The sequence below is a fragment of the Blastomyces dermatitidis genome (assembly GCF_000003525.1).
Source record: "Blastomyces dermatitidis ER-3 genomic scaffold supercont1.2, whole genome shotgun sequence".
In the NCBI taxonomy this organism is placed as follows: Eukaryota; Fungi; Ascomycota; class Eurotiomycetes; order Onygenales; family Ajellomycetaceae; genus Blastomyces; species Blastomyces dermatitidis.
In genome coordinates, this window is record NW_025544775.1 from 2,461,048 (window position 1) to 2,487,211 (window position 26,164).

Sequence of the window (26,164 nt, forward strand, 5' to 3'; positions counted from 1 at the left end):
TGAATAATAAAGAGTTATAACTGAAATAGATAAAATAAGAGATGTATAAAATTGTGTAAGCTCAGTATTTAGATTATTTTACTAGTATAATTTTATCTCATATAAGAGTGTATAGTAGTGAGACAGATTATATTTCTTACTTAAATATAATATTGACAGTGAACTAATATTCACTTATTATGAGCAGATTTTACAAGCTTGTATAAGTAACTGAATACAGTCTTAATTAATAAAGTTAGTGAGTGTTAAAGAATAGTTAAAAGTATTCAAGCTGAGTTATAAAAAGATAATAGCAACTGCAGTCTATATAGAATATGTAGTCAAGATCTGTGAGTGATAAGAATAGAGATAAGAAAACCTGTGAGAAGTATAGTTTCTTACATTTATATATATTTTCAGTTATATTTTAGAATAGAATAGCTAGATTAATACTTAATCTTACCTGTTTGTGCATGAAGAGAAATTCAATGTAATGAGTGTATACTATCTCAGATAAGCAGTCTGCTGCATATGCTAGTGCTAGTTTATTCTCTGATAATAGAGAATCCACCTGGGTACATTCTCTTGTTGAATAGTGTCAATGAATATCACTCCTATAATATCCACTTCATGGTGGCTTTTGCAAGAGGAAAGCCGAGAGTGTTTCGCCCCTTTTTTTATGTATGTCGCTCTGGCGAGAGTCGCATATTATCATGTACTCTTGAGTTAAATTGAGTGGTCAAAATTGGCCTTTAAAAAGTACAGTGTAAAATAAAGAACATATAAAGATATAAATGAGAGACCATATCATAATTATTTCGCCTTGATTATCCACCCAGCCCATGATACTTCACAAATGACAGAAGAATTATAAAGAGATTTTGGGAAAAAGGATCTTACAATATTGAGTTATGTTACAGTGAAATTGCGCATGCCAAGTGTTCCAGCCAGCTGCTGTTTGTATTTGACGAAGGAACTTGCGCCGAGATGGGTGCGAAGGGAACAAAATAAGTTAAAGAGGAAATGGGAAAGAAGGACGCCGTCCGAGAAAATATGTGGTAAGGAAAGCTAGTTCCTAAACGAAGTTGCGGGTTTGCTGGAGTTGCGATGGAAATGAAGACAAGTCCAAGAATTCTCAATTTCCCCTGCTACGTCGATTACCATGCATTGACTTCGAAATTTTCCTGTACTCTGTTAGATTATCTTGTCCACAAATTTTTCGCCGGATTGAGCTCGGCTTACCTCTGAAAAGTATGTGGTCACAACGGTTCGATCCTGAAATTTCCTCCCCGCAAGCGCCTTTAGCGCTTTCGTGGCAGACTCGCTATTATCAAATTCAACATATATTTTGCCAACGCCCGCTGATTGTTTGTTATTCCCCGTTGGTCTTGGGACCTTTAGCTCCACGACTTCCCCGTATTTTGAGCACTCATCACGAACATCATCGCATATTTCTATAAGGGACATTAGTAAACAAGCGAAGCGGGGTCATACAATAAGAATAATTATCCAAATACAGGGTTGCATACCTTCATAATCATCGTTGTCCATTAGCTCTTCAGTCGTTACCATGTTCAACAACTGAAGAACACGACTAGCTTCAATGTCCTGAGAAGTTGTTTTGGCATACATGGACATGGCATTAACGCCCATGTCGAGGCCAGCAGCTTGTGTGGTTCCAACACTTGCACGGACCACTTTGAGTCTCTTGTTCCCGAGTTCCATGCCATTCAAATTTTCAACAGCGATTTCTGTCGACGTCGGATCAAGGTACTCGCAAAACGCAATTCCCTAATACCAGTTAGAATTATATTGTAACAGTTGAGAGTATTACGCTTACCCTAGATTCGCCCGTCTCGCTATCTTTTACAAGGATAAACGACTTAAGTTCTCCGAAAGAAACAAGGAGCATAGTGACTGGTTCTTCCTCAATAAATGGTGGAATATTCGAGACACATATCTTGTTCGGGGAATCAGGGACTACGTTGGATACAACGCCCTCCTGCTGGGGCTCCTCTTCCACTGCAGATGGAAGTATGTAATCCTTAGGTCGACGTATTGAGAGTCCTTGGCTTGGCCCGTCGACATCTCCGTTCGATGTATCCATTTCGCCACTATCCTCCATTGTAATACCATCAAAAGCCAGTGCAACAGTAGTATCCGCAGCATTTCGGAACTCAAGTAGAGCGAAAGTCTTATCTCTGGATAGTTGCGCGGACAAGCATGGATCGACCCCTTTGATGACATTAAGACCATTCAGTTGGAGATTGAAGAACTGCACCAATCTCTCCTCTGTAGCCGATGGCGGGAGATTATGAACAAAAAGACGCTTCGCTTGGCGAGAGTTTGAGGGTTTTAGGACAGTGTTAGTAGATGAACCAGGAGCAGTAATGGTAGTAGGTGGGTGAATGAAAGCTTGCAGCCGGCTGGGGTCGACTGCCTGCTGCCGCGGTGCACCTGGAAGAGGAAACATGCCTGCAGGTAACGTTAGGTAAAAGCTCAAATGGGCATGATATCATTACAATTTTCAACTCACCGGAGAGCTTCGCCTGCTCTGCCGTTACATGTTCATAACCAGGCGGTTTGATATCCCACTGCGTCAGTCGACGTTTCCGCTCAAGAATCGGAACAACGTCCGTCAAATCTGGCGTGGGTTCTCTCTTCTTTGGCGGTGGGCTCGCACTTCTCTTCCGCTCCCTACCCCCGCCCAAAGCATCGCGATCTCGACCTCTACCTCCTCGCGACCGGTCATCAGGCATGTCTCTGTCACGTCGAGATCTCTCATCATCGTCTCTTCTATGATCACGTCGTCTCTCGCTTCGGTCTCTATCCCATTCTCTCTCATCCCTTCGACCTGAATATCTGTCCTCCCGCTCTCTTGCGCGATAGTCACGACTGGAAGAGTACAAGTCCGGTTCCTGCTCGCGCCGCCCCGACCTCGACCCATGTTGAGGAGATCTTGATCTTCTTCTTTCTCTCTCCCGTCTATCACTACGATCGCCACGGCTACTGCGATCACTACGGTCTTTTCTATCCTCTCGATCAGAGCGAGCGCCACCCTAGCAAAATATAACGTATAAGCAGAGCACAGGAACAGGTTCGTAATGGATCAAAGGTTAAACAAAAGGAGTTATCGCGGTAACATACGTAATAGTCTCGCGATCGCCCAGAGTCTATGAATTGTCACAGGTCAGCTATGTTACCGTTCAGAGGTCACTCCAAGTAAGCCCCTATTCTTACCTCTAGTTACGTAGCTATCCCCGTTCATCTTGTTCAATTCGACCGAGCACAGGTGGAAGGATGTCCAAGTCAAGGCAGAACCCACAATGTAGCTTGGAAATATCAGGCACCTGGCGCTGATTTGTACTGCTCCGAGACTGAACAGAAGGCAATGGCTAGCAATGGTTTGGTAGTGGATGGTTGCTCAGCGCGCTGCCGATATAAAAAGTTGAAAAATAGGCATGGAAGAAAGAGCCGTCGACCGCTGAAAAGGGCTTGGCGCGATTATGCCAGCCAGATCAAAAGTCACGTGCTGTAGGTGGCAACACGGCTCAGGGACGTAGAATCCACCGTAGCGACGACCATGAATGACCCTGGGCTTATTGATATCCTCGTCGCTATGTCAATTGGTGCTTTTTCTGAATGGCGAAAGCTGCCAATAAGTTTGACTGAGCTCTGCATCAATACCACTCTCCGCTGTGGACAATCATTTCGGTGAGAAACCTCTCCGAATCCCCATTATCAAAAGCAACAAGGTACGGACTGGACTAACAAAAACTGTTCTACGAGCAACTTAGATGGCAGAAGTCCGGAGACAACGAATGGAGCTGCGCCCTTTACGGTCGCATTGTGACTCTGCGACAGGACCCCACCCATCTCCATTATCGGTCATATTTTCCCCCAGCTCCACCTGCATTACCGACTCCCGCATCATCCGTACCGGCATCTAGAAGAGAAGCATCTTGTGAGAAGGTTGATGATACAGAAGCATTGATCAACAACTACTTCAACTTGGACTTGAATCTTACGGGCCTGTATGAACAATGGTCGACTGCAGATCAAAATTTCAAGAAGAAAGCTCCCCAGTTCACTGGTATCCGTATCTTACGACAGGATGCTTGGGAGGCGCTTATTTCGTTTATCTGCAGTAGCAATAACAATATAGCGCGAATCTCACAGATGGTATGTGTTTATCTCAGCAGTTGGTACATACATTGATCCCCCTTCTAACTAACACTATCATTTTTGCCCATTTAGGTAGAAAAACTATGCTTGAACTATGGACCACTAATCGGATACATAGACAAGAAACCGTATCATGATTTCCCACCTCCAAATGCACTGGTAGGTCGCGATGTGGAATCTCGTCTCCGCGAGCTTGGATTCGGATATCGGGCAAAGTATATCTACCAAACTGCGCTCATTGTCGCCAATCGTGAGGAGGGTTGGTTAAATTCTCTCCGCAACCCTGAGTCTCCGTCGTTTGGCGCAAACCCGGCGCCTGCAGGAGAAATGACAGAAGGGGGTAGAGATGGCTATCGAAAAGCTCATGAATTGCTCCTTGAGCTTCAGGGGGTTGGCCCAAAAGTCGCAGATTGTGCATGCCTTATGGGTTTGGGATGGGGAGAGGCCGTCCCAGTTGATACTCACGGTAAGCTCCCGATGTCCATTTTACCACCTCACACATCCGTTTTTTATTTACTTATAAGTTATTCTATATAGTGTGGCAAATTGCACAGCGTGATTATAAGTTTGGTAAAGGAAAGCATAAAAGCTTAACCAAAGCTACATACGATGCTGTGGGCAATCATTTTCGCAACCTCTGGGGGAAAGAGGCTGGCTGGGCCCATAGCGTCTTATTCACGGCAGATTTGAAAACGTTTTCGGAACGCCTAGTACCCAAGGTTGGAGTTGATATGAAAAATGTCACAAAGGAGCACGGCATAAAGACAGAGACGACATCGCATATTTCAGTAAAGAGAGAAATATCTCACGAGTTTGAGGAAACAAAAGTACAGCTTGAAGAGGTGGAAACTGAATTAAAATCTGTTACGAAGAAACGACGAACCCGACGGGGCCGATGAATCTTCTTGCCAATGGAAACTAGGATAGCCTATTTATCCTTCAGCCTCAAAACTTGGCCTGACATATTAGACTACCCAATATCCCCCCAGTTTCAGTGAGCTCTGAGTACAGCCGCTGTTCCGTATTTGTGCCTCGACACATCACGTTTCGACGACGAAGTTCAACTAGAACGCGGGTGGAAATATTCACACCCAAATCTATCCACTACCACTCAGATACGATGTCACGCTCCTAGACGCTTCAGAGCGTGTTGCATCTAGGAATTATCCCACAGTTAAACAAGTTGAGTATCCCCAATAGTATGTAGCATCTTGCCTAGGCACTCTGAAGAGGAAGATTAACACTGCTGGCTCTTTAAGCACTTTTCATGACCGCTGTAGTTGAACATGGTTTGACGAAGCTGGATAAAATGAAACCACCAAGAAGTCATAGGTTAGCCGTGATGTTCAATCATCTGACCAGGTAGTGATGCTGGCCATTTTATTCGGCTTTAGGTTATTCAATAATGAAGATGAAGTAGGTAGTCATTTTTGCTTTATAGGGGCTGTATTTACGGCAGCAATGGAGTAACAAGTGGGCGCAAGAATAGATATAGTTCGAGAAAGAAAGGCTATAGTACATATCATCACCTGAAATAAGAAATGTGAATGAACCGTGTGCTCTCAATTGTTCAGTGTCCTCATCGGACACATTAGGCAGAATAGCTTCGGCAGTCAATTTTGTATTAGAGTGTAAAAAACTCACGACAGTGGGACCCGTCGGGGACTATGCTTGGTTTACCAACGGAAAATGAGAGCGTGTAGTGCAATTAATCAGAAATATTGTACAAATCCGCAACGAGCCCCGAACTACTTCTGTAAAATAACATGACATTGTTCCTATATGGAAGTTTGTTCTAGCTTATTCGCTCTGGACAAGCCTAAAAGAGATACATCGAACGATTGCTGTTGCGGATGCGGCTGCTGCGGTGGGTAATATTTGTGTGTTGGCGGGATGGGTTCCCAGTCCATTTGATTTGGGCTATGCGGGGGTTGGAGCGTTTCGAGATACTGGTTGAGAAGATTGAGTTCCTCCGTGACAATTCTTTTGCGTTGGAGGAGAACGCTGTACACGTGTGGAGGTAGGTGGCGATTGACCATTTGTAAATGGTCGGGCACGGAAATAGAGTCTGTTCTGTCGATGGGACTATGCTGGTCGTTAGAAGTCTCTGTCGAATGGGTTGAAGAATTTTGCGTCTGGTTGCGGCGGCGCCGTCGCCGACGAGGTTGTCGTTCTGAAACGAACCCCTGAGAGCTTCCCCGGTTTTGTGGGAGCTGATATTCATGTTAGCAGTCTTCTCCATTCTCAGGCAGCGAGGTAGAAAAGAAAAAGGCTTCTGCTCCACCGGAATATCCATACCTTGCTCTTCATTTTGGTGGCTCTGCTTTATTGCATCCAAATAGTTAAACACAGTTCCTGAGATAACGGGATAACACTTTCGTAGGATCTGACAGGGTCATATATATAGAAAGTCAGCTCCTGGGTAGATGTACAGAATTCACGACAGAGAGTCCCGCTACCAACGACTGGGACAATCGAGTATGCCCACCTATGCTCTCATTTGGTGCGATAGCAAGCATCTGGCCGTGTGATGTTTCATTTAGACCTTCTACAAGGCTCTGGAGACATGAAAATGGGGTTCTCGCCTCATAGTCGAATTTCTTCAACGGGCAGGAATATTTCCAGTCGCTTCATTCAACTCTCATCCCTTTGGTAACAATTGAACGCGGTACTCCGTCGCCCATCCAAGGTCATTCTCTATTCCTCTAAGCAGCTGCAGAATAGTCCTGCGCTCTCGAGGTTCTGTGAGACACTGACCAGCCACGAACAAAGGCTGCACGGAATGGATACGCACCGAAGCTTCCGGTCGAGACATAGAAATTCCACAAATTTCATGAGAATGGAATTTAATTTCGCTCTCGATGGACCGATATGACTTGAGCTTACTTGCCATCATATGCCCTTTCGCAGCAGACTCAGGAGGCTTATTGATGAGTAGGAGGATTCGTGCCATGTGATAATGCTGTATTGTGGATGCGCACATGGGCATACCGTACCACACTTCAGCCCACTGTAAAGGTTCATCAATCGGTCCTTGATGAAAAGAATGAGAACGTTCCATCCTTGAATAGGGCTTGAACGTATCTGGTAATCCATCGTACCATCTACCCAGTTCAGTTTGAAGTCTATGCCATCGCTCAAAGGGAGTTTTCTGAGAAATACCAGTGGAAGACTCATCGAAGCAGTTTCCCCTAGCATCTAAAGTGTCGCCTGCAGCTGCGAAATTAACAACTTTCGAAAGGATCCAAATCAACGCATTTGATATCAGATCCTCATTCATGCCATCATCCCCTTCTGAATACCCCGAACTAGTTGTATTACTTGGGCGGACAAATCCATCGTTATCAAGAAGCAGACCAGCTTCAGTCCATAAGACCACATCTTCCGTATTTAGCCTCGTCTGGCATTCGTTAATGACTATTCATTAGTTAGCATCATATCTTAAATTAGCGTAGCCATTCTTTCCTTCTTACATGCGGATAGGTAATCCTGACGTGCAAAATTCCAAAACGTTGCCTTCCTTGCTTTGGAGAGTCTTGGTCCTCTGGCTATAGGAGAACCCGAGATCAGCATCAAACCAACTTCCGCAATGTCCAGCAGCGATTTAACCCCACTTGGCCGTCTATTCCATGAGGGTCTCTTTGCGCCGTGAAAGTCATACATAGATAAAATCGCGGTTGCTGCCATGAGTTCATCTGAATATGCGCTGGATAGTTGGATATCCGAACGCCTGAATCGTTTATGAAACCCCTCTGGATCATTATACAACTCTGCGGCTTGCCACTGCCCACGCGCTTCAAGATTGCCCAACGGCGTGCTTTTGCCATCGTGGCGTAAGGCTTCCATAAGAAGCTGCACGGCTTTGTCGTAATATTTTGTGCTGTAATAAGACCACTCCACATTCTCTGTGTCAGGCCAGACTTCCATCATGGCTTGCCTTCTACTTACCCCTTCAACTATAGCCTTGTTGCCTTTGACCAGCTCTAGCTGCTTCGCTGCATACGCACAAGCGGCGTACTTCAGCAAGGGAACCGTGAGGGTTTTGACAGGAACATATGAAGAGAAGTAACTTCCCAAATCGAAAAGATCCATCCTAGGCAACATGAGCAAAATGATAGCCCATTTACATTATGGGAATATATATATGAACCTACCATCGACCGGGAGCTTCTGAGAAATGACGCAACAGAAATGCAATCTCATGATCAGATTCCACCTCTACCTCACCCTCTACTCTCAGCTCCACATATAAACCCCTTGATTCTGATGGTCCTGTAGCAACAAATGGTGATTCGCTCTGGCCAAGAGGCGAATGAGGGCTACTCGGATGGATATGGGACGGTGCTAACGGATTCAGTAGAAAATTTATATTGTTATTCGGGGAACACATTGATGTGGCTGGGGAGCGCGAAGAAACTGGTACGGTAGGGCCTATACTGTGTGAAGAAGGTATTAATGCCACCGAGGAATGCAATTCTTGGTGCCTAGAGTAAATATCACTCGCAGTAGTATCCATATTCATTGGCGGGAGTAATGAACTAGACGGCGTCTCGTGGAGAGGACAGGCTTCCCTCGTTGCAGCTGCTGAGAGAGCCTCCAGCCCATGCGCTTGACCATCCAGGTGACGGCAGTCGCCATTAGTACCCCAATCCAGAACCTGCGGGCTGGGGACGGAAATGGTGGTTTCAGACGTTAATAAGGTATCGATTTCCTCCGTGCATGGATCGGAGTTGTCAACGAATGTAACTATTTGGAAAGGAGTCATTAACAGTGTCATCGAAGAAGTCTTTTAATGTACTCATACGGCACACATTGGAACGCCGTCATATATTGATATATGTACGTGGACATACATGTGCATGCGCATAAGCCAGACAGCCACACTCCGTATACGCACCTTGTTTTGGGATTTCCAGCCAAACACTGTCTGCTCCAAAGGTGTTTTTATATGAGTAAAATCTACCCAATGCACTACGGTCACTATCTCCACTATCTCCCAGGGCTGTTCCAGCCCTGTTCATCGATGCATTCTGCTGGTGGCGGAAAACAATGCCCTCACTTTGCCGACATTCACGCCTGGACTTCCGACACTGCGAGCATTGTGGCCTTTGCTCGTCGCATTTCACCTTTCGGGTTCGACATGTGAGACTAGTGGTGACCGGAGAACATTCGAGTTAGTAGGCAAAATATCCTTAAGAGTCGCCGCAGCATACGAAATCAGAGTGTTTCCGGCAAGGGGATATGACTGAAGGGGGTACGAGGGTGGAATTATATCGGAATTGGAGTTACTTACCAGCCAGTTCTTGAGCGCATCCTGGGCTATTTACGCTCAACTGAACCTGCTAGTGTTTCCCAGTCCCTTTTATTAAAGATTTAATTCTATGGACGGTTGCAGCGGTTGGAGGCAGAGAGCGAGATCCATAATTTTTCCTTGCCCATGCAGGGGCGGGGGGGGCCTAGCAAAAGAAGGAATGGTGGGGACGGATTGCCGCCTTTGTGAGTCTCTCTGGCTTCGAAATATAATAGTCCCAGACATTTATCACAATTACGTGGAATTTCAGTAGGAATCATGAAAAGTCTGGGGCGCGTTACCGTCTACATTATTCTATGAGAACTACTCGGGACTTTCTATATAATTGGCTGCTCCTGATGTGATCCCTGAGCCTTCACCTCTCAAGCAGGGCTGATTTGGACCTTTAAACATTTCACGGATCTGTCCACTGGTCCTTCTTAGATAATGATTAGCTACTAATTTTTTGTCGAGTTACTAGAGTAGAAATGTCGACAAAATTTCCACGCCGTGAGCTCGTCACCCCGGTGTCTTGAAACATTATCATCGACGGAGAGGAAAATGGAAAAGGAAAAAAGAAATGAGAATTGCCTAGAAGGGTGGATATCATCAATAGCATGTGGAACATGTGGTAGGGAAGCCAGTAGCAAATAAATCGTGTTGTCCAGGTGATTATAAAATTAGTTCCGTCATAAAGGAGAATATGCGACACGGGTGAGAGGATATAGCTATATCCTAATACTGGTTATACCTTGCCGCTGATCTGGTAAAGGAAATATGCAACGTCCGAAAATGACGTATGTTGCCAAATATCGCGTTGGGAACTAGAGATATAGAGATCGTTCAACGTCCCCACAAACAGAGCAAAAGGAAGAAGGGCTAAAAGGTAAGAAAGAAATGAATACGAAAGTAAACGAAAAAAACGCCATTAAACCGCTCGAAAGGGTATGTTCCTTCCCCCCAGACGCCATACCATATGAAACTAGAAATACAAAACATGTCAAAAAATCGAAAAACGTTATAAATTCCGACAAAAGCTGAGAGTGGTGACTCATATGGCTGGTACCCCTGATGTTCGTTGTCTGAGGGAATCTAATAGATGTTCAGGAGGGACTCGTTGAAGATCCGGTCGTCGATCTGTGCCTCGTGGTGCAGTGACATAACCTTGCCGGTGACGCTGGATGCGATTCAGGATGATTCCGATTAAAACAATCAAGAATACACAACCAAGAGCGATACAGAACGACACTAGAATAACTATTCCTTTGGAACGTGGTCGGCCTGTAAGGGTATGTGTTAGCTCGGGACTTCTAATAGTAGTTTGTGTCTTTAGTGTAAATTGTAAAATACTTACGACTACCTCTAAATGTATTTTTATTTTCTGAGAATAGTTCTGCAACAGTGCCTGGTTGACCGTCCGCCGTTGTGGTTAGGATGAATGGCGTTAAAGTAGTTCCATCGTAGAGTGCGGCAGACGAGTTGCCAAAGCCTGGGATTTGGAGTTGACCAGAAACGAGGAGTACTTGGTCCCTATCAAGCACCTCGGTTTCATCATGTTCTCCTCTTATACCCATGACCTGGATTCCTTGTATTTTAGTTTCTCTCCCAAAAATTGCGCCTGTTGAGTGGAATTTCGAGCCATCGTAGAAAACTAGGAAAGGAGAGCCATCACCTGACTTTCCAGCAACCCAAAAGCGGGAACCATCCTCTCTGGAAAGCCCAAAGGCCGTAATGGGGCCCGGAATAGCCTCAGACGATGCACCGTCAATTGAAGACCAAGTTCGCAATTCCGCATCGTAGATAGCCAAAGTTGTCGCGTTATTTCCAACTGTGAATGCCCCCGCAGCAATGAGTTTATCTTTCGTAGCCCATTCTAGAACAAATACAGTACCTCTGATCTCATCACCCAGCCGGGTCCAGTGATTAGAAGCTGGTTGGAAATTGCAGACGCTCGGACAAGGTAGCCCGCCAGCTGATTGGAATTGACCGCCGACAAATATATCGTCAGATTCTGGACGTGGGGCGATAGAGTTTACAATGACGGTGTCGCCTTCAAGAGCAGGGGGTTGACGTGAGTATTTCGAATTTTTGAGATCATAAGCGATTATGCCGTCTATATCGGATGCGTAAATGCGACCTTTAACAATGCCGCCTGCAAATAGCGTGTCTCCACTCAGGCCCATCGTCAGGAAAATCGATTCCGTATCAATGCCAGGTCCAGCCCCACTGACAGCATCATTGTTTGCTCCATCAAGGAAAATAAGGTTCTCAATGGCGTCACCAGTTCCTCCAATAGCCGAGAAGTGACCGCCCAATACGGTGAGATTACGGCCTGAGCGAGTGTAGAACAGTCCTGTAATAACACCATCAGCATTTTGCAAAGCGGTGACTCTCTTTTGTAGCGATGATTTCTCTCCTATTGGCTGAATGTTAGCAGGAAGAGGCTGGAGGCCAAGACCATCATCGCCGTCTGTCAATGCGACAGCGTCGTGTGAGGCGAGTCCTTCTGATATAAGGTTGCCAGAGAAAAGCGTAGTGACATTCCTGACCGTAATTGATGCGGTTAGCACCCCATTAAACACTTGTTGGCTGACGTCGAGATTCGGCAACCAATTTCTTCTCGAGGGGATCCAGACTGCGAAGCCTGGAGCTCGTTTTGAACGGTGGTGATCAAATGTAAGGATCCGAGTAAAGCTTCCACTGAATCCAACAGCAATTTCTGGCCCGTCATCTGTCAGATTGACAGAAAATTGTACTATAGACTCCACAAGACCATCTACACCAGCCCCAAGAGGGCTCCAAGCCTTCTGCGACAGTGAATATGACGCGACATTCATCAGCCTGCTTTCGCTATCGCCAGCTTCACCACTACCCGATGTGGCAGAGAAACTGCCCCCAACGAAAAGCGTATCATCGAGTAGTAGCATAGCATTCACCGGGGAATTCAGGCCACCATCTGGTAAAGATGAGGGCTTTCCATTTGTGAACGACATGATGTTTTTGAATGTGGGGCTGGAGAAGTCTCCGCCGACAAAAATAGTATCATTATCGCTAGCTAGGGTTTTTATTGCTGCATCGGGTTCGAGATCAGTTCCCGCTTTATTTAGGCCGGATTTGGAAAAGTCGGAATTAATTTTTTCATGGCTCGGATCAAATTCAAACAGGCCATTGAGTCCTCCAGTTGATGATATGAGTTGGAATCGAATGCGAGAGGCAACAACAGTAATATCTTCTTGACCAGCTTTTGGTGTCAGCGTCACGGATGCTTGAAAGTTGCTGCTACTGGCATCAACAAAGCCAAGATATATTTCATCATATTTGTCAAAATTGTTCGTCTGGGCTATCGAGCTCTCAATCTGCTGGTTGCCATTGGATGAGAAGGTCGCGGTAACAGTCACGGTTCCACGGGAGTCGCAGGTATTATCAGCAACACATCCAGGAGTGAAAACAGTCACTGAATAGTTTCCTGATTCCTTCAAGTCTGCCTCGAAGGTCACTGATGTCGAGGTCTGATCTGTCGATGCAACCTTGGCTGTTAAATAGTCGGACGAGCTCTGAAGAGATGGCGTAACCGCCCAGCTTCCTGTCGGGCTCGCTCTGGATCGGGTAGTGATTCCAGCACATGTGGGCTCGTTGAAATCGTCGATGGCATGAGTATAAATATCTAAAGCAACGTTAACTTGGCATTGATTACACAAGCATCTTGAAGATAGCATACCATCCTGAAAAAGTTCCACACTATCAAAGCCTCCACCTGCACCATACCAGTCAGAAATATCGAGCTGGAAACCGTTCATGCCAACTACATTAACGAATTTGAAATCGCGAAAATCCTCCGAGGGATCGTCTGAAAGCGGACATCTAGCATCACAAGCCATAACATTACCAGTGGCGGGATCGGTGTAGGTCATGTTCAGTATTCCATTGTCAGGCACTGTTGTAAAGCGGAATGTTTTTGTACCTCGCCCTTCTAAACGTGCATTGCGTATCCTTAGTTTTGTTGGCCGGAATCCAAATCTCATCTCCGCACGCCAAAACCCCGGGGCGTTATCTGCAAGTAGCCATGGATTAGCAGCACCTTCCTTCCCGGCCTGTTTACAGATTGCATTCCGAGGATTACTAAACGGGGTCCTTGTTGTACTAGACCCAGAAGTAATTGATGCGGTTTCGAGGTTCACAACTTGTTGGTCATTCAGAGATGGTGTTGTCATGTTTCCCAAGCCGTCAAATGAACCTCCAAATACAACGCGGCCTTCCGAAGTTTTGGTGATAGACGTTACAACCCCGTTGAAGCCAGCGAAAGGAAGCGGGGAAAACCCAGATTTTGGCGACCACAGAATAGCATTATGGGATTCTGATTTCTTAAAATCTCCCCCAACATATACATTTCCACTTTCCTTATCACATAGTAGGGCGAGGACCTGTCCCGGGAGACCAGGAATTGGTGTAACCTTATTGGCATTTGGGTCGAAAAGGGCAATTCCGTGAGATTTGATCCCACTCAAACTCGTGAAGCTCCCTCCAACAACGACACTAGTAATCGTGCCATCATCTGCCATCAATGGGCAGAGTGACAATATATCGGCGTCGGCCGAGGCGAGTGAGGCTAGAGCACCGTTTGGTAACGTGGTGAGGAGGGTGGATCGGGATCCATTAGGCAGGGTAGGTTTCGGCCTCTGTTCCTCATACTGGAAGAGCGATATGGCATCAAAGCTGCCGGCCAAAGCAACTCGACCCAAGGGGCCAATATCAAGATCCGGCAAAGCAACGGGGGTGAATCGGGTAGCATAGATCGTAGAGGGTAGGAGCGAGAGGGCGAAAAACGCGGAACGACAGAGGGAAGAGACAACGCTCCCCGTCACTGGCTCGAACAGTGAGGAGGCCCTCATCGCTCCACCGCTCCACCAACAGCAACACTGACACTGCCCTACCTACAAAGATAGAAGTAGATGAGGTAGGAATCGTCAATCCAAAGCCAAGAAAAGGACTTGGGGATCCAAGAAGGAGAGTAATGAGGTATATACAATATGGAATGCTTCTCAAAAGAGTGTATGATGAGAAACAAAACGAGATTCAAAACCCCCATCAACTAGATATCCTCACACCCTTGTCGAACAAAAAAGAAAGAAAAAGCGAGTGATACTGCTGGTGTAAAGGAGTGGACGGGGGTGAGGAAGAGCGAAGTAGGAGGAAATTGCACTGCCTGAGAAGTGTTGCAAAGGGGCTAACTATCCTATCCTCCCGCAAGACGCTGCTGAGTCAGTCGCGGCTGAGTTTCCAAGGCTTCATGTTGCTCGTTCCTGGATATCACGGCCTATGATTGGCTGGATCTGAACAAAATGTGCCTGAACTGCACAGATGGGAAACCTTGCAAGCAAATGAATTGGGCGCTATTCCTGTTCTAGTTCGGATCAATAATTATGCGCCACGAAATTGGGTTGCACTAGTCCCAAACAGGGTGAGAAGGCAGGTACAACGAAATGAGCCGTGGTCACGGTGTAACCAGATAACAATATTACGGGTGAGCATAGTACGGAGAAAACAACGATCGGAGAGTAAAACTCTATGTTCTTCGTTTTCATCCACGCCAATCTGAAACCGTTGAATTTCAAGTTATATTCTCCTGACCCTGCTGCGCCTCCCATAGCTTTTTATACTCTCCTTGTTAATAACCGAAAAATGCAACGGAGCAATTGAAATGAACCCATGGACATGACTTGGCTGGAGACTGAATCTCCATGTGGCTTTGAACTTCTTCGTGTAATGTACGGATGTTTACAGCAACAGACTCGCTCTTTGCAGATTACTTGATGCGCTTTTATATTGCTTTGGCCAAAATGTATAAGAAAAAGAGAGTCCCAACTCATGAATAGAGTTACACACAACGTATTTTACCCCTCCCAAATAACTAGTTGCTTAGGGCGTGCTCGGTTGCACGTTAATATGGTACGGTCCCAGTGCTTGCGGCTTGAGACGCCTCAATCGCTCTTACAAATACGCTAAAAATATCCTACGTTCCCTGATTGGGCTTCGTCGATGAGCTTGTAATCCAGGACACGCGTGGAAAGCTGACTGGCCCGAATTGTCTCGGAGACTAGATATTGATCAAGCCCTCGAGTAAAGAGAACTCAACAGTCGGCTTCTCACATACACATGCTCAGGAGAAGAAATGTAATGTACTGTACATACATTACATTCAGTGAAAGAACAAAAAATGAAAAAGTACTAAAGAAGAGCAAGAAGAGGAGAAACCACGAAAGAAAGGGAACTTTTTTTCTCCGTGGCTACTCAGCAATTATGGCTGCTAGGTTGAAACGTGTCCGATTCGTTTCGTGCACCATTCCTATAACTCCTATGACGCTGAATCGTAGGGTTTATGTGCAGCGAATGGGCGGGAAAATAGCCATCTCTCTACACCTTAACCCATCCCCATTTTAGATCAGCCCTACTGGATGCCCGGATGATCAACCCTGGTATCATTTAGTTCTAGGCTGACGATCGATGTGTTATTTCAAATAGCGAAACGCGCATCTATGCCGAGTGTGGCGGACTGAGGGCATCGGCACAAGCTTGAAGCTTACAAGGAATTGGCTTCAAGCTTGCCCCATCAGTGTCGCGAGTTCTTGGCGCACTAACACAAACTTCACTCTGAGTGCTACTATTTATTGGACTTCACACTCCATATCCCGAGCCCAACTCGCTTTCAGATCAACAGATATTATGGAATATCCGTCTGTTGCGCGCCCGTATCCTTCAATATAATAACTAGGATCTTTTCTAGTCGGATCGTAAGAAGGGAACGGGCAGAGCGAGCGAGTTGGAGTGTGATGATGGACAATCATTTGTCCAAACCGTACATAATGTTGTTATCTACCTAGGTATCTAAGCCCTTTCTTCTTCATACCTCACTTTCCATCCGTCAAGTTGTAAATCTTCTGGATCCCAGCCAGCACATTCTCGAAATCAATTTTCAGATCCGTCAACAGGCCATCCTTAAAATTAAACACCCAACCATGCACAATAGGATACCCGTTTTCCTCAAAGCTCTTCTGCACAGCTGCCGTCTTAATGATGTTGCGGCACTGCTCAATCACATTCAGCTCCACAAGCCTATCACAGCGTGCGCTCCCTTCAAGCGCATCCAGCTCCGTCTCATGGAGCCTGTAGACGTCACGAATATTCCGCAGCCAGGGATTCAGCAGACCCAGATCCGCGGGGGTCAAAGCCGCTTTGACCCCACCGCATCCATAATGTCCGCAGACAATGATGTGTTTGACGCGGAGGTGGCGCACCGCATAGTTGATCACGCTCATCACGTTCAGATCCGTGTTGCAGACCAAATTAGCAATGTTGCGATGGATGAAGGCTTCACCGGGGTCTAGCCCCGTGATTTGCTCGGCGGGAATGCGGCTGTCGCTGCAGCCGATCCATAGATAATCTGGATTCTGGCCATTCTGGAGCTTCTCAAAGAAGTGCGGATCTTTCGCGGCTTTTTCCGCTGCCCATTTCCTGTTGTTTTCGAAGACGCGCTGGTGGGATTGCTTGAGGTATTTGGAGACGTCGGTAGGGGCCATGTGGCTTATTGTCTGGTTGGTTGTACAGGGGTAAATTAGGGCTGAGCTGGGTTTGCCAGAGTGACAATTATGACGAGAGTGAAGGCTGGGGTTGGCGGTAATGGTTTGTGTACTTGTAATGGCGCTTGCGCAACGGGGCTGAATATCTAGTAGTTTCGATAGGTGATGCCGTTGAAACATTTATTTGAGACGGATGAAGGACTGAGTCTAGGAAAGGAGAAACTGGATTTCGTAGCAGCGCGGGGAAGAGGGGCATTATAAGAGGGGGCATAGTAAGAAAGAAAATCGAGGGGCGTGGGTTGGGATTTTTGATGTCGGTGACCATCAAAGCGCGGCACATGATGTCAGCGCAGAGTTTTCTCAACGATCGGGCTCAGGTACCCAGCCGGGTTAACCAACCAATGAGAGTCCACCATTCACCTGACACTAACCTGTAAGGACCTGTTCGGTGACCCCGTGGGGGGCCGTATAAGTCCGTACAGTGCCAGCTTGTACGGCCCTGGACAGCGGTTATACACACTAACCTGGCCGGATAAGGCCTTCTGTTCAGTAGATTCTGTGTATAACTTAACTCTGTACAACTCGCCAAGCATGCCAAGCTGACAGTCAGATTCATATTATAGAGTTCAACGGTTATAGTTGAAAAAGTGATAGATCTAAACCTATTCAAGTTAAATCTGTACTGTATACACTGGAATGAGTCATGATATTTGCTGACATGTTCCAGTGTGGCCGTATGGAGTACAGCATCCAGAGACCTGCAAATATCATCAAAAATCAACAACCATGGTGAGCAACTGTGATAATGCAACCTGGAAGGCAATATGACAGTATCTATGTCATAGACAGCAGTTAATAAGGCTTGCTGCTGAAGAAGTGATCAATTTGAGACTTATTAATATCCATTTTTCACTGATATTTGGTGTGTAAAGATAGTAATATAACAGGATTTTCAAACTGCTATATATCTGCTGGAATGGCATGATAGTCATCATCATAAAAAACCATTCATAAGGAAGTAATATCAAAACACCAAGCAGACTACTCTTCATATAAGGAAAGATGGCAATAATGAAGGTTAACACTGTCAGAAGTTAAATATCCACTTTCTGTACGGCCCTGGCACTGTACGGAAAAAATCACCGAACAGGCCATAATAGTGCTTGCAAGATGGGGGGGTGCGGTTCAATCAGTATGCCACTTTTCACTCTAACACCATTCTCTCGTCTTCAGTGGAGGATGACCTGGCTCTGTCTCCTGAAATCAAAGACAGTGATGTCTCCCGCGATCTGATGTGTAAACGACCAAGTGATGATAACATCTACTTCACAAAAGAATATAGTTTCAACACCAATCGGGCTTCTGTGTCTTTCTGCCAGATCTCCGTTATTAGATTAGCAGCAATGGACTTTCTACACGGAAAGGAGAGAATGATCAAGGCGGCATCAGCAATAAGATTACAGGGAATTGAAACAGTTCAGCCTACCAGACCACATGCTTCCCTGCATGGAAAAGTCTCAGCTGCTCCTCTGGGACTTCAGCATTGCAATGCTCCATCACCCAAAGACGGTATGTTCAACCCCCTAACGATTTACTTTGATATCGCTTGCATCCGTATTGTGGCCATTTAGCACATTCATCAGTTACTTGTCTGTTCGATACTGATACGTTCAACTGCCCAGCAGCTCCGAGCCACGGCCCGTCAACGTAGCAGCATTGTGACAACTTCCGGTCGACACCGTACCGAGACTCTTGCATCCAGCCGGGTACGATACGACTCGAACCGCACAGACAACAAGGCTTTTCCACAGGATAGCTGGTATAAATACATGGCTGGCTATGAAAAAGAAACGCGTGAATTCTCCAGACCTCGGTAACAAGGGTACGAAACAAACACAACAGTTGGGGATTTGATTGCATCTCAGAAGTAACAGTCATAGAAAACAGGCAGCAGGGAATCACTTGAATGGGAATGGAAGCTCCAGGCACAGGGAAACAGACACAGGCAACAGGGGACCACTTCACGTAAAGCGAAACCTCACACACCACCAGAACACTCCTTGGACACCTCCCTTGGTCTAACACATTGCTCTTTCCCCATCAGGATCGATGTATCTGCCCACAGTTATATCCCCCCAAGCGTCATCATCCTGAGCCTGCAAAAATTTTGCTGGCACGCTCCTAAAACAGATGGAATCTAGGCAGCCCTTCTGGCCAAAGATTATTCCTGACCGAGAATTGGGATAGTACTTCTGTTAACGACCAGAGCAACAGTGCAAAGGTGGATGTAAGTATTCGTAAACTCAACGTTAGCGATAAGCTACACCCGACATCCCCCTTCCAGCCGATAAGGATCGTGTACGGGATCGATTTCGAGATAATCGCGAAATCCTGGAGACAATACGTCCGATGAAATGATGGTTTGTTGGGCACTAGTATCAAACAACATTACAGCATTTTCCAATATATTAAATGCTATACACAGAATTCACTCAATTTAATCAATTATATTTTAAATTAATTAATTAATTAATATTAAATAATAGTACTGCTATTCTAATAACTGAACAGAGAGTTAAAAACTGTAAAAAGAAAATAAAAAAGAAAATGAGAAAAAAACTGTATATATATAATTTAAAAAAAAGGGTTGAGAATTAAAAAGAACTTGAATTACATATAAAATATTAATAAATGAGAAAGAGAGATGTTTAAAATCACTGACTCTCAATTATAAAATCACATAGTATTACAGTGTAGTGTATATAATATTATTGAATATACTGTCTGTACATACTCTAAATATATAGAAAATAATTGATAATATAAATTTGTTAATTTTTACTGGTAATTGAGACTTTGAAAGACTTTCTCACTGTATGATGAGTGGGAACTTGTCCAACTTGCTTGTGTGTCTGACTCGCTTGTGGAAAGCAGGTTGGAAGCGCACCAACCACCAGAGCGTCGACAAAAACAATGACGTCGGAGGCGAAAAAAAGAAGGACTCACCCCACCCGGATAACGATAGGCCAATTTCCATTTTCCAGTAGTCAACGAGTTGAGTATTAGTTATACGGTCCATGTAGTTTTAAAAAGGAGGAATTTATTCAATTTAGTAAATACGAGAAGAGTTGCGCTTAGCTCTAGTTCCTGAATATCAAATCGCTTTCCATGCTATCAAGATATTACTTCTTGTAAATTTCACTGCCTGAGCATTCGAGTATTGTGGCTTCTGCATAGCGCCTTGAGCGCATATTTTATACTGGCATCACCGAGAGACGCCCTTTGATGGTAAGTACTTTCGTTTGTGATTTTTTAGAAGCCTAATAGCTCATTACTGTACGGAGTAAAGCACATATAGAGGATGTCCTTGATTTGAATCCTGGTCCTTTGAATTATAGAAGTTTGAAGGTCATTGGTAACTTAATATCTCCGACAAGTACATTATGAGCCTTGGAGCCCACTTGCTTCCTTTGAACACCAACCTAAGCAGGCCACAACTCTCTCGGTTTCTGTAATTCTTGGTATCAACAACCTGAGACAATTCATAACAAGATGCTCATTAAACAGCAAATTCAACTGTCAGCAACTCTGAATGCAATGCAAACAGAGATGGACTTCCTCAACTCCCTCTTCTTCATCAAAGCAGGTCAATAAGAGCTTGCCAACTGCTGCAGAGGTTGTCTCCCTCTCAGAACAGTTCAACAAACATCCACAGCCTGCACCAGTTAAATTTGAACATCTAAATCTTCTTGTCAAGTTTGGGCTGTCTGTGACAGTTGAAGAAGCCCTAACTCTCCACATGCTTCAAACCTCTTTTACTTGAGAAGATACCTGTCCCAGAGGTGTATGGTTGAAGAGTTTATCAAAACTCTGTGTTCATTTATATGGAGCTTATTTAGGGAGACACACTACATGATCAATGGGACAATGAGCCAGATAGGAACTTTATTTGTGGCCAGTTACAGGAGATTATTTCTTCCCTTCAGCAAATTGAGCCAGATTCTTATGACTCATTTATTGGTATGCATGTATCCCACAATGTCTATCAGCAGAGTCATTTACTGAGATGTAGGATTCATAAATTGTGCACATTTGCACAATTATGTCTTTGCAACCATCCCTCAATCAGGACCTTTTAAAAATGTGAAAGCATTCAATGACTGGTTTTCTTCTCTGCCCCAAAGCTGGCTTCCTGATTCGAAGAGATATCGGGGTCCTTATCAAGACTACCTACCAGATGATGGGGCCATCAGGTTGACTCATGGAGACTTGCATTGGAGTAATATTCTAATTTCACTAGCTGGTCGCCCACGTGTCCTTGCTGTAGTTGATTGGGCTCATGCTGGGGGAGTATTGCAAGGCCTTATACACATCAGACTATATGGGGGAATGGGCCGAATGGCGCAATGTTTGGATTCTCAAATTTTTAACTGTGTATGAGCCTGAGTTCGCTGCTTTCAGTGAATATGTGCTGCAGATTGGAGCAGTATAAGTATTGATTTTGTACTTAGCCTTCTAAATTACATTTTTCATGATCATTTACTGAGCTTCTGCTTCCAGTATCTTTCATAAGCTATGTACTCAAGTGTGCTTCACCCTGTGATGATTGACCAGAGAAACAATTGCTAAATGCCAGAAACCAAAATGAAAAATGGGATTTACTAATAAGGGCCTCGTTTACCAGTTGACACTCCGTAGTACTTCATATTAGAAAACAAAAATAAGCAACATGATTCAAATCTAAACAGGGCCAGCCCAGTATCACAATCAACAGTAACATCCGATTTATGCGCAAATTCTGAGTTCACAGATCCTGCCTTGACCACGCCTGTCGCCAACCGGGTTCAAGCCAACATCGTGATTTGGAGGATCGCGTGCAGACTGAACAATCTGGATCGCATTTTCATTGATATATTGATGGTGGACTAGACGGTGTACATAGTCCTGATATTTTCAATACCTTGCAGCGTTGCCATTAAGAATGCGGCCACCTAACATCAGACCTTCGCTTTGGCGGTGGAAATCTGGAAACTCCCACACCCACTATATCGGTGAGAATTCCCAAGTCAAACAGGTGCGACATTTGCACTTGCCAACAGAGGTGATCTTAGTGCTTGCATATTGAAGTTGCATTCAAATCGCTCTGAACAGCTCTCCTCCATGGTAGGCTTTGAGAGGCCTTGGAATTGTCCTGTACTGACAAATTGAGGCCCTGGACGGCCCGGAATAGGCCATTTCCCGCCGAAGCCGTCATTTTAAGCATGTATGTTAGCTTCACAGTTGGACGAGATCAGGTTTATGTTGCCAAGTTTGTCACCGCCAATCTACGCATATGTTCGCGTGGCCGTTGCATTGACAAAGAGTTTGTATTGTGATATGATAACTTCTGGTGAGCACCACAGGCATGATTGTTAAGTGTGCTGTGAGCAGCAATCTGTATACTTTTATGGGAGTAAAACAGGAATAACACGGCGGATATTCTACATTTTGTGAGTACGGGCAGTCTTTGTGATAATACTCTCCGACTATGAGACAAAATCCTGATAAATACAAGCCTCATCCTAAATTTTAACCTGACATCTCCTTCTCCGGTCATCTCAGGATATACATCTTGAGATCTCTACTTGGTCGACTGATGGTGAAAGGATACCAGATAGTAAAAAATAAAAGGAAAAAAAAGAAAAAGAAAAAGAAAGAAAACACAAAATATTTAAGTGCTTTTGTTCGGTCACAGCTTTGATGGCAAATAACGTTTTTAGCTCCTATCGTCTGCCGTAATAAACCTCCTCGGGCGCGAAACTTTCTTAAGTGGTCTTCACGCGATTGCTCAAGCTAGTGGGGAGACAACCAAATAGTTTTCACTCTCAGCTTCTGTCCATCCATTCATCATCAAATACCTTTGAAGGTTTTATTGACTTTAGACTCCTCTTCTTTTTAGCCAACCCGTAACTGAGATCTTGACTTTCATCCCATACTCCCATCATGTCAGTTTGGCTTGCCCCCAGAATGCCCGTTACAGCATTCATTGACTGACTTCATAATAGGGAGAGCTTTGAGAACATATACCTTGACTTATCGAAACAGCCAGGCAAATGTAAGCTTGCAGAGAGTGGCCTGGGTTGGCGACCATCAGGAGGCGGCGACACGTTCACTCTTGATAGCAGCAATATCGGCGCAGCGCAATGGAGTCGGGCTGCCAAGGGGTATGAGCTAAAGATTCTATCCCGTTCTTCAGGAGTTATTCAGCTTGATGGATTTGAACAAGAGGTACGAAATTAAAATGTGCACTCTATTATCCTCGTTTGCTTTTATGAGACTGACATTTACGGTACTTTAGGATTTTGAACGAACGAGTAAGGCTTTCAAGATCTGGTATGGTATCAACCTTGAAAACCGAGAACATGCGCTTCGAGGATGGAACTGGGGGAAAGCAGAATTCACAAAAGCAGAACTCGCATTCAATGTTCAGAACCGACCAGCCTTCGAAATCCCTTATTCAGAAATATCAAATACAAATCTTGCGGGCAAGAACGAGGTTGCAGTCGAATTTTCACTTCCAACCGATGGTGTTAATGGAACAACCGGACAGTCAGAGGGCGGCACTAAAAACAGAGGAAGAAAGGCTGGTGCTGGCCGTGACGAATTGGTGGAGATGAGATTTTACATTCCCGGCACAGCGCTTAAAAAAGAGAAGCCGGAGGGAGAGGAAGATGATGAAAGCGTTGATGGTGAAGAAGCTGAGGAGCAGAATGCGGCAAACTTGTTCTATGAAACTCTAATGGATAAGGCCGAGATTGGGGATGTCGCTGGTGATACTTTTGCTACCTTCCTGGATGTGCTACATCTTACACCAAGGTCAGAATTTTTCCTTCTCAAAGCTTTCCTACAATAACCTACTTACTGACATCCTCACAGAGGCCGCTTCGACATTGATATGTACGAAAGTTCATTCAGATTACGTGGCAAAACATACGACTATAAGATCCAGTACCAATCGATCAAGAAGTTCTTCCTATTACCGAAGAATGATGATACCCATACGTTGATTACTCTTGGCTTGGACCCTCCACTCCGACAAGGCCAAACCCGATATCCATTCCTAGTTATGCAGTTGAAACTTGATGATGAGATTAGCATCGATCTTAACATGACTGAGTATGTTACTTTCTTTATCACAGCAATTCCGCGGCTTCACTAATAAATTTGCGGCAGTGAGTTACTTCAAACCCGCTACAAGGACAAGTTGGAGGCCCATTACGAGGAACCCATTCATCAGGTTGTAACGAAAGTATTTCGCGGTCTTTCCGGGAAAAAGGTCGTGATGCCTTCAAGAGATTTCGTCAGGTCAGCAACTGGTTTATCTCAATCCCTTTCTGAATCTCGCAATAAAAACTCAGGCCCAAATTCCGATCATACCCAATCACCCAATGGACATCTTCGATCGAAAATTACTGACCCAAAATATAGTCACCACGGACACTCCGGCGTCAAATGCTCCATCAAAGCAAACGAAGGCCTTCTATTTTGTTTAGACAAAAGCTTCATGTTCGTACCCAAACCCGCGACGTACGTCCAAATCGAGAATATATCCGTAATCACCATGTCTCGTGTCGGTGGTGCTATCTCTGCTAGTCGGACCTTTGATATCACGATGACCCTTAAAGGTGGAATGGGAGAACATCAGTTTAGCAATATCAATCGGTATAACTCTTCCGCAACTCAACCCCCTGTTAGAGCAAGTTAATTACTGAAATCCTACTGACGATGATACAGTGAGGAACAACAACCATTGGAAGAATTTTTCAAGGCGAAGAATATAAGATTTAAGAACGAGATGGCCGATGATGTCAGCTATTCCCCTGCTCAGATTCCCCATCTACTATGTTATACAATGGTATGCTAACTCTTCATCGCAGTCATCTGCGCTTCTTGCCGCCGCTCTGAACAACGACGATGGTTCCAGTGACGAGGATGTAGCCATCGGGAATGATCGTGGCTCGGCCGACGAAGACGAAGAATCTGTAGACGAAGACTTCCAAGCAGAGTCCGAATCCGATGTTGCGGAGGAATACGACTCTGCGCATGAGAGCAGTGGCAGCGGAAGTGATGTTGAGATGGATGATGCCGACGACACCAGGGACGTCGAGGTCGAGGTCGATGACGACGACAGACCGAAGAAGAAGACCAAGGTTGGAAAATGACGGGAAGGGATTTGCAAATAACGCTATTTTCCGGAGGTGTTTCAATAGTTTTGTATTATCATCATCATTTCCCGTGCTTTCTCCCTTAACAATAGTCACATCGGTGTTATTGACCTTTTTGAGGTTTTACATTCGGTTTACTTTTTTTCGTTGTTTATTTATCCTTTGCGGGATGTTTACGCTAGGAAGCTTGCTCTTTTTCTTCATTCTAATCCCATTGTTGATAAAAAGGGTTTCAAAAGGGGCTTTTCCAAATTTAATTTCACTCTGCTTCTCCCGATGATTTATTTGCCTTTTATCTAGCACCAAGTCGTGCAACAGACACCACCTATATGGCTCCTTGGGTGTCTCGCGCGGCCGTCTTTACGCCATTCAAAACTAAAATGAATTACTGATTTTCTTTCCCCCTTTGGCCAGCGCAGCAATCTCAGATATCACGTGTCACAGAAGAGAAATTTTATCAGCCACAGCAATGTGGCGCAGTGCATACACCGCCCTTTAGTACCAAAATGTTCCTGCAAGTTGGAATTGTTTTTCTCCCTTTGCTCGCTCCGATTTGACACGTGTTGAGCATTGACAGGAACGGTGACTTCGGATTAAATGTGATGAATGCCTTGCTGAACCATCATGTAAGTATGCAGGACTATTGTCGCAGCCGTACCAGCGGCGCAGACGAGCGAGAGTATTCTCAAGAGAAACGGTGCGAAAACGACAGGGAAAGGATAAGCTTACGGAGTACTCCGTAGTTTATCCATATTTCTGCCCGAAGCCATCTTTCACTTTTCGCGTGACGATAATGAAGCTAGGCCGGGGAAACAGATCCTGGTAAATTTTTGACAGTGGGGTTGGCGCCATCAACCTGGGTCCAAAGGTGTGCAAGGTTTTCGGGGAGGATGGGAGAGCCGTACAAAATCAGTACAGTGCATGCCTATGAT

At 45.1% G+C, this 26,164-nt stretch overlaps 8 protein-coding genes across 10 annotated transcripts; 3 read left to right on the forward strand and 5 right to left on the reverse strand.

Moving 5' to 3' along the window:
• Nucleotides 1-393: 393 nt before the first annotated feature.
• On the reverse strand, nt 394-3,752 carry BDCG_01635 (splicing factor u2af large subunit). Its single transcript, XM_045417154.1, has 7 exons — nt 3,220-3,752; nt 3,127-3,152; nt 2,516-3,038; nt 1,820-2,454; nt 1,509-1,770; nt 1,222-1,433; nt 394-1,163 (listed from the first exon to the last, which is right to left on the reverse strand). The coding sequence occupies exons 1-7, from the start codon at nt 3,245-3,247 to the stop codon at nt 1,137-1,139; spliced, it is 1,713 nt and encodes a 570-aa protein (XP_045274050.1). The 5' UTR covers nt 3,248-3,752; the 3' UTR covers nt 394-1,136.
• Nucleotides 3,554-6,216, forward strand: BDCG_01636 (the record flags this gene model as incomplete). 2 transcript variants are annotated; one of them, XM_045417156.1, is made up of 5 exons in its annotated part: nt 3,563-3,693; nt 3,777-4,161; nt 4,237-4,630; nt 4,702-5,346; nt 5,424-5,907. In XM_045417156.1, 4 exons carry the CDS (start codon nt 3,563-3,565, stop codon nt 5,061-5,063), a joined length of 1,272 nt encoding a protein of 423 aa, XP_045279675.1. In that variant the 3' UTR covers nt 5,064-5,346; nt 5,424-5,907. The 2 variants fall into 2 exon arrangements, with proteins under 2 accessions (XP_045274051.1, XP_045279675.1); XM_045417155.1 differs by having other exon boundaries at nt 3,554-3,693; nt 4,702-6,216.
• Nucleotides 5,943-6,474, reverse strand: BDCG_01637 (uncharacterized protein; the record flags this gene model as incomplete). Its single annotated transcript, XM_045417157.1, has 2 exons — nt 5,943-6,377; nt 6,463-6,474. 2 exons carry the CDS (start codon nt 6,472-6,474, stop codon nt 5,943-5,945), a joined length of 447 nt encoding a protein of 148 aa, XP_045274052.1.
• Nucleotides 6,475-6,805: 331 nt separating this feature from the next.
• Nucleotides 6,806-9,477, reverse strand: BDCG_01638 (C6 finger domain-containing protein; the record flags this gene model as incomplete). The annotated part of the gene is made up of 5 exons (XM_045417158.1): nt 6,806-7,581; nt 7,638-8,257; nt 8,319-8,910; nt 9,062-9,312; nt 9,458-9,477. The coding sequence occupies 5 exons, from the start codon at nt 9,475-9,477 to the stop codon at nt 6,806-6,808; spliced, it is 2,259 nt and encodes a 752-aa protein (XP_045274053.1).
• Nucleotides 9,478-9,676: 199 nt separating this feature from the next.
• Nucleotides 9,677-14,915, reverse strand: BDCG_01639 (cellular morphogenesis protein). The gene is made up of 3 exons (XM_045417159.1): nt 13,173-14,915; nt 10,809-13,118; nt 9,677-10,735 (listed from the first exon to the last, which is right to left on the reverse strand). Exons 1-3 carry the CDS (start codon nt 14,341-14,343, stop codon nt 10,506-10,508), a joined length of 3,711 nt encoding a protein of 1,236 aa, XP_045274054.1. The 5' UTR covers nt 14,344-14,915; the 3' UTR covers nt 9,677-10,505.
• A 137-nt stretch (nt 14,916-15,052) lies between these two features.
• Nucleotides 15,053-17,382, reverse strand: BDCG_01640 (carbonic anhydrase). Its single transcript, XM_045417160.1, has one exon. The coding sequence runs from the start codon at nt 17,206-17,208 to the stop codon at nt 16,360-16,362; it is 849 nt and encodes a 282-aa protein (XP_045274055.1). The 5' UTR covers nt 17,209-17,382; the 3' UTR covers nt 15,053-16,359.
• A 433-nt stretch (nt 17,383-17,815) lies between these two features.
• Nucleotides 17,816-19,587, forward strand: BDCG_01641 (the record flags this gene model as incomplete). 2 transcript variants are annotated; one of them, XM_045417162.1, is made up of 4 exons in its annotated part: nt 17,816-18,597; nt 18,714-18,910; nt 18,976-19,053; nt 19,133-19,587. In XM_045417162.1, the coding sequence occupies exons 1-2, from the start codon at nt 18,321-18,323 to the stop codon at nt 18,737-18,739; spliced, it is 303 nt and encodes a 100-aa protein (XP_045279677.1). In that variant the 5' UTR covers nt 17,816-18,320. The 2 variants fall into 2 exon arrangements, with proteins under 2 accessions (XP_045279677.1, XP_045279676.1); XM_045417161.1 differs by lacking the exons at nt 18,714-18,910; nt 18,976-19,053 and having other exon boundaries at nt 17,816-18,220; nt 18,364-18,597; nt 19,230-19,315; nt 19,373-19,441.
• A 3,099-nt stretch (nt 19,588-22,686) lies between these two features.
• BDCG_01642 (FACT complex subunit pob3) lies at nt 22,687-25,765 on the forward strand. The gene is made up of 8 exons (XM_045417163.1): nt 22,687-23,012; nt 23,073-23,295; nt 23,366-23,883; nt 23,944-24,183; nt 24,241-24,372; nt 24,496-24,729; nt 24,802-24,874; nt 24,945-25,765. Coding segments are annotated over exons 1-8 (1,707 nt in total). The 5' UTR covers nt 22,687-23,010; the 3' UTR covers nt 25,230-25,765.
• The last annotated feature ends 399 nt before the right edge of the window (nt 25,766-26,164 follow it).

Excerpts from the sequence above, each read along its gene's own strand:
- BDCG_01635 (XM_045417154.1), bottom strand. The coding sequence starts at position 3,247 with ATGAACGGGGATAGCTACGTAACTAGAG. Across the intron at positions 3,153-3,219 it reads GGATAGCTACGTAACTAGAG|ACTCTGGGCGATCGCGAGAC; the intron begins GTAAGAATAGGG and ends GACAATTCATAG. Across the intron at positions 1,164-1,221 it reads TGACCACATACTTTTCAGAG|GAAAATTTCGAAGTCAATGC; the intron begins GTAAGCCGAGCT and ends AACAGAGTACAG.
- BDCG_01639 (XM_045417159.1), bottom strand. The coding sequence starts at position 14,343 with ATGAGGGCCTCCTCACTGTTCGAGCCAGTGACGGGGAGCGTTGTCTCT. Across the intron at positions 13,119-13,172 it reads TGTGGAACTTTTTCAGGATG|ATATTTATACTCATGCCATC; the intron begins GTATGCTATCTT and ends ACGTTGCTTTAG. Across the intron at positions 10,736-10,808 it reads AAATACATTTAGAGGTAGTC|GCCGACCACGTTCCAAAGGA; the intron begins GTAAGTATTTTA and ends ATACCCTTACAG.
- BDCG_01640 (XM_045417160.1), bottom strand. The coding sequence starts at position 17,208 with ATGTTTCAACGGCATCACCTATCGAAACTACTAGATATTCAGCCCCGT.
- BDCG_01642 (XM_045417163.1), top strand. Across the intron at positions 23,296-23,365 it reads TTGATGGATTTGAACAAGAG|GATTTTGAACGAACGAGTAA; the intron begins GTACGAAATTAA and ends ACGGTACTTTAG. Across the intron at positions 23,884-23,943 it reads GTGCTACATCTTACACCAAG|AGGCCGCTTCGACATTGATA; the intron begins GTCAGAATTTTT and ends ACATCCTCACAG.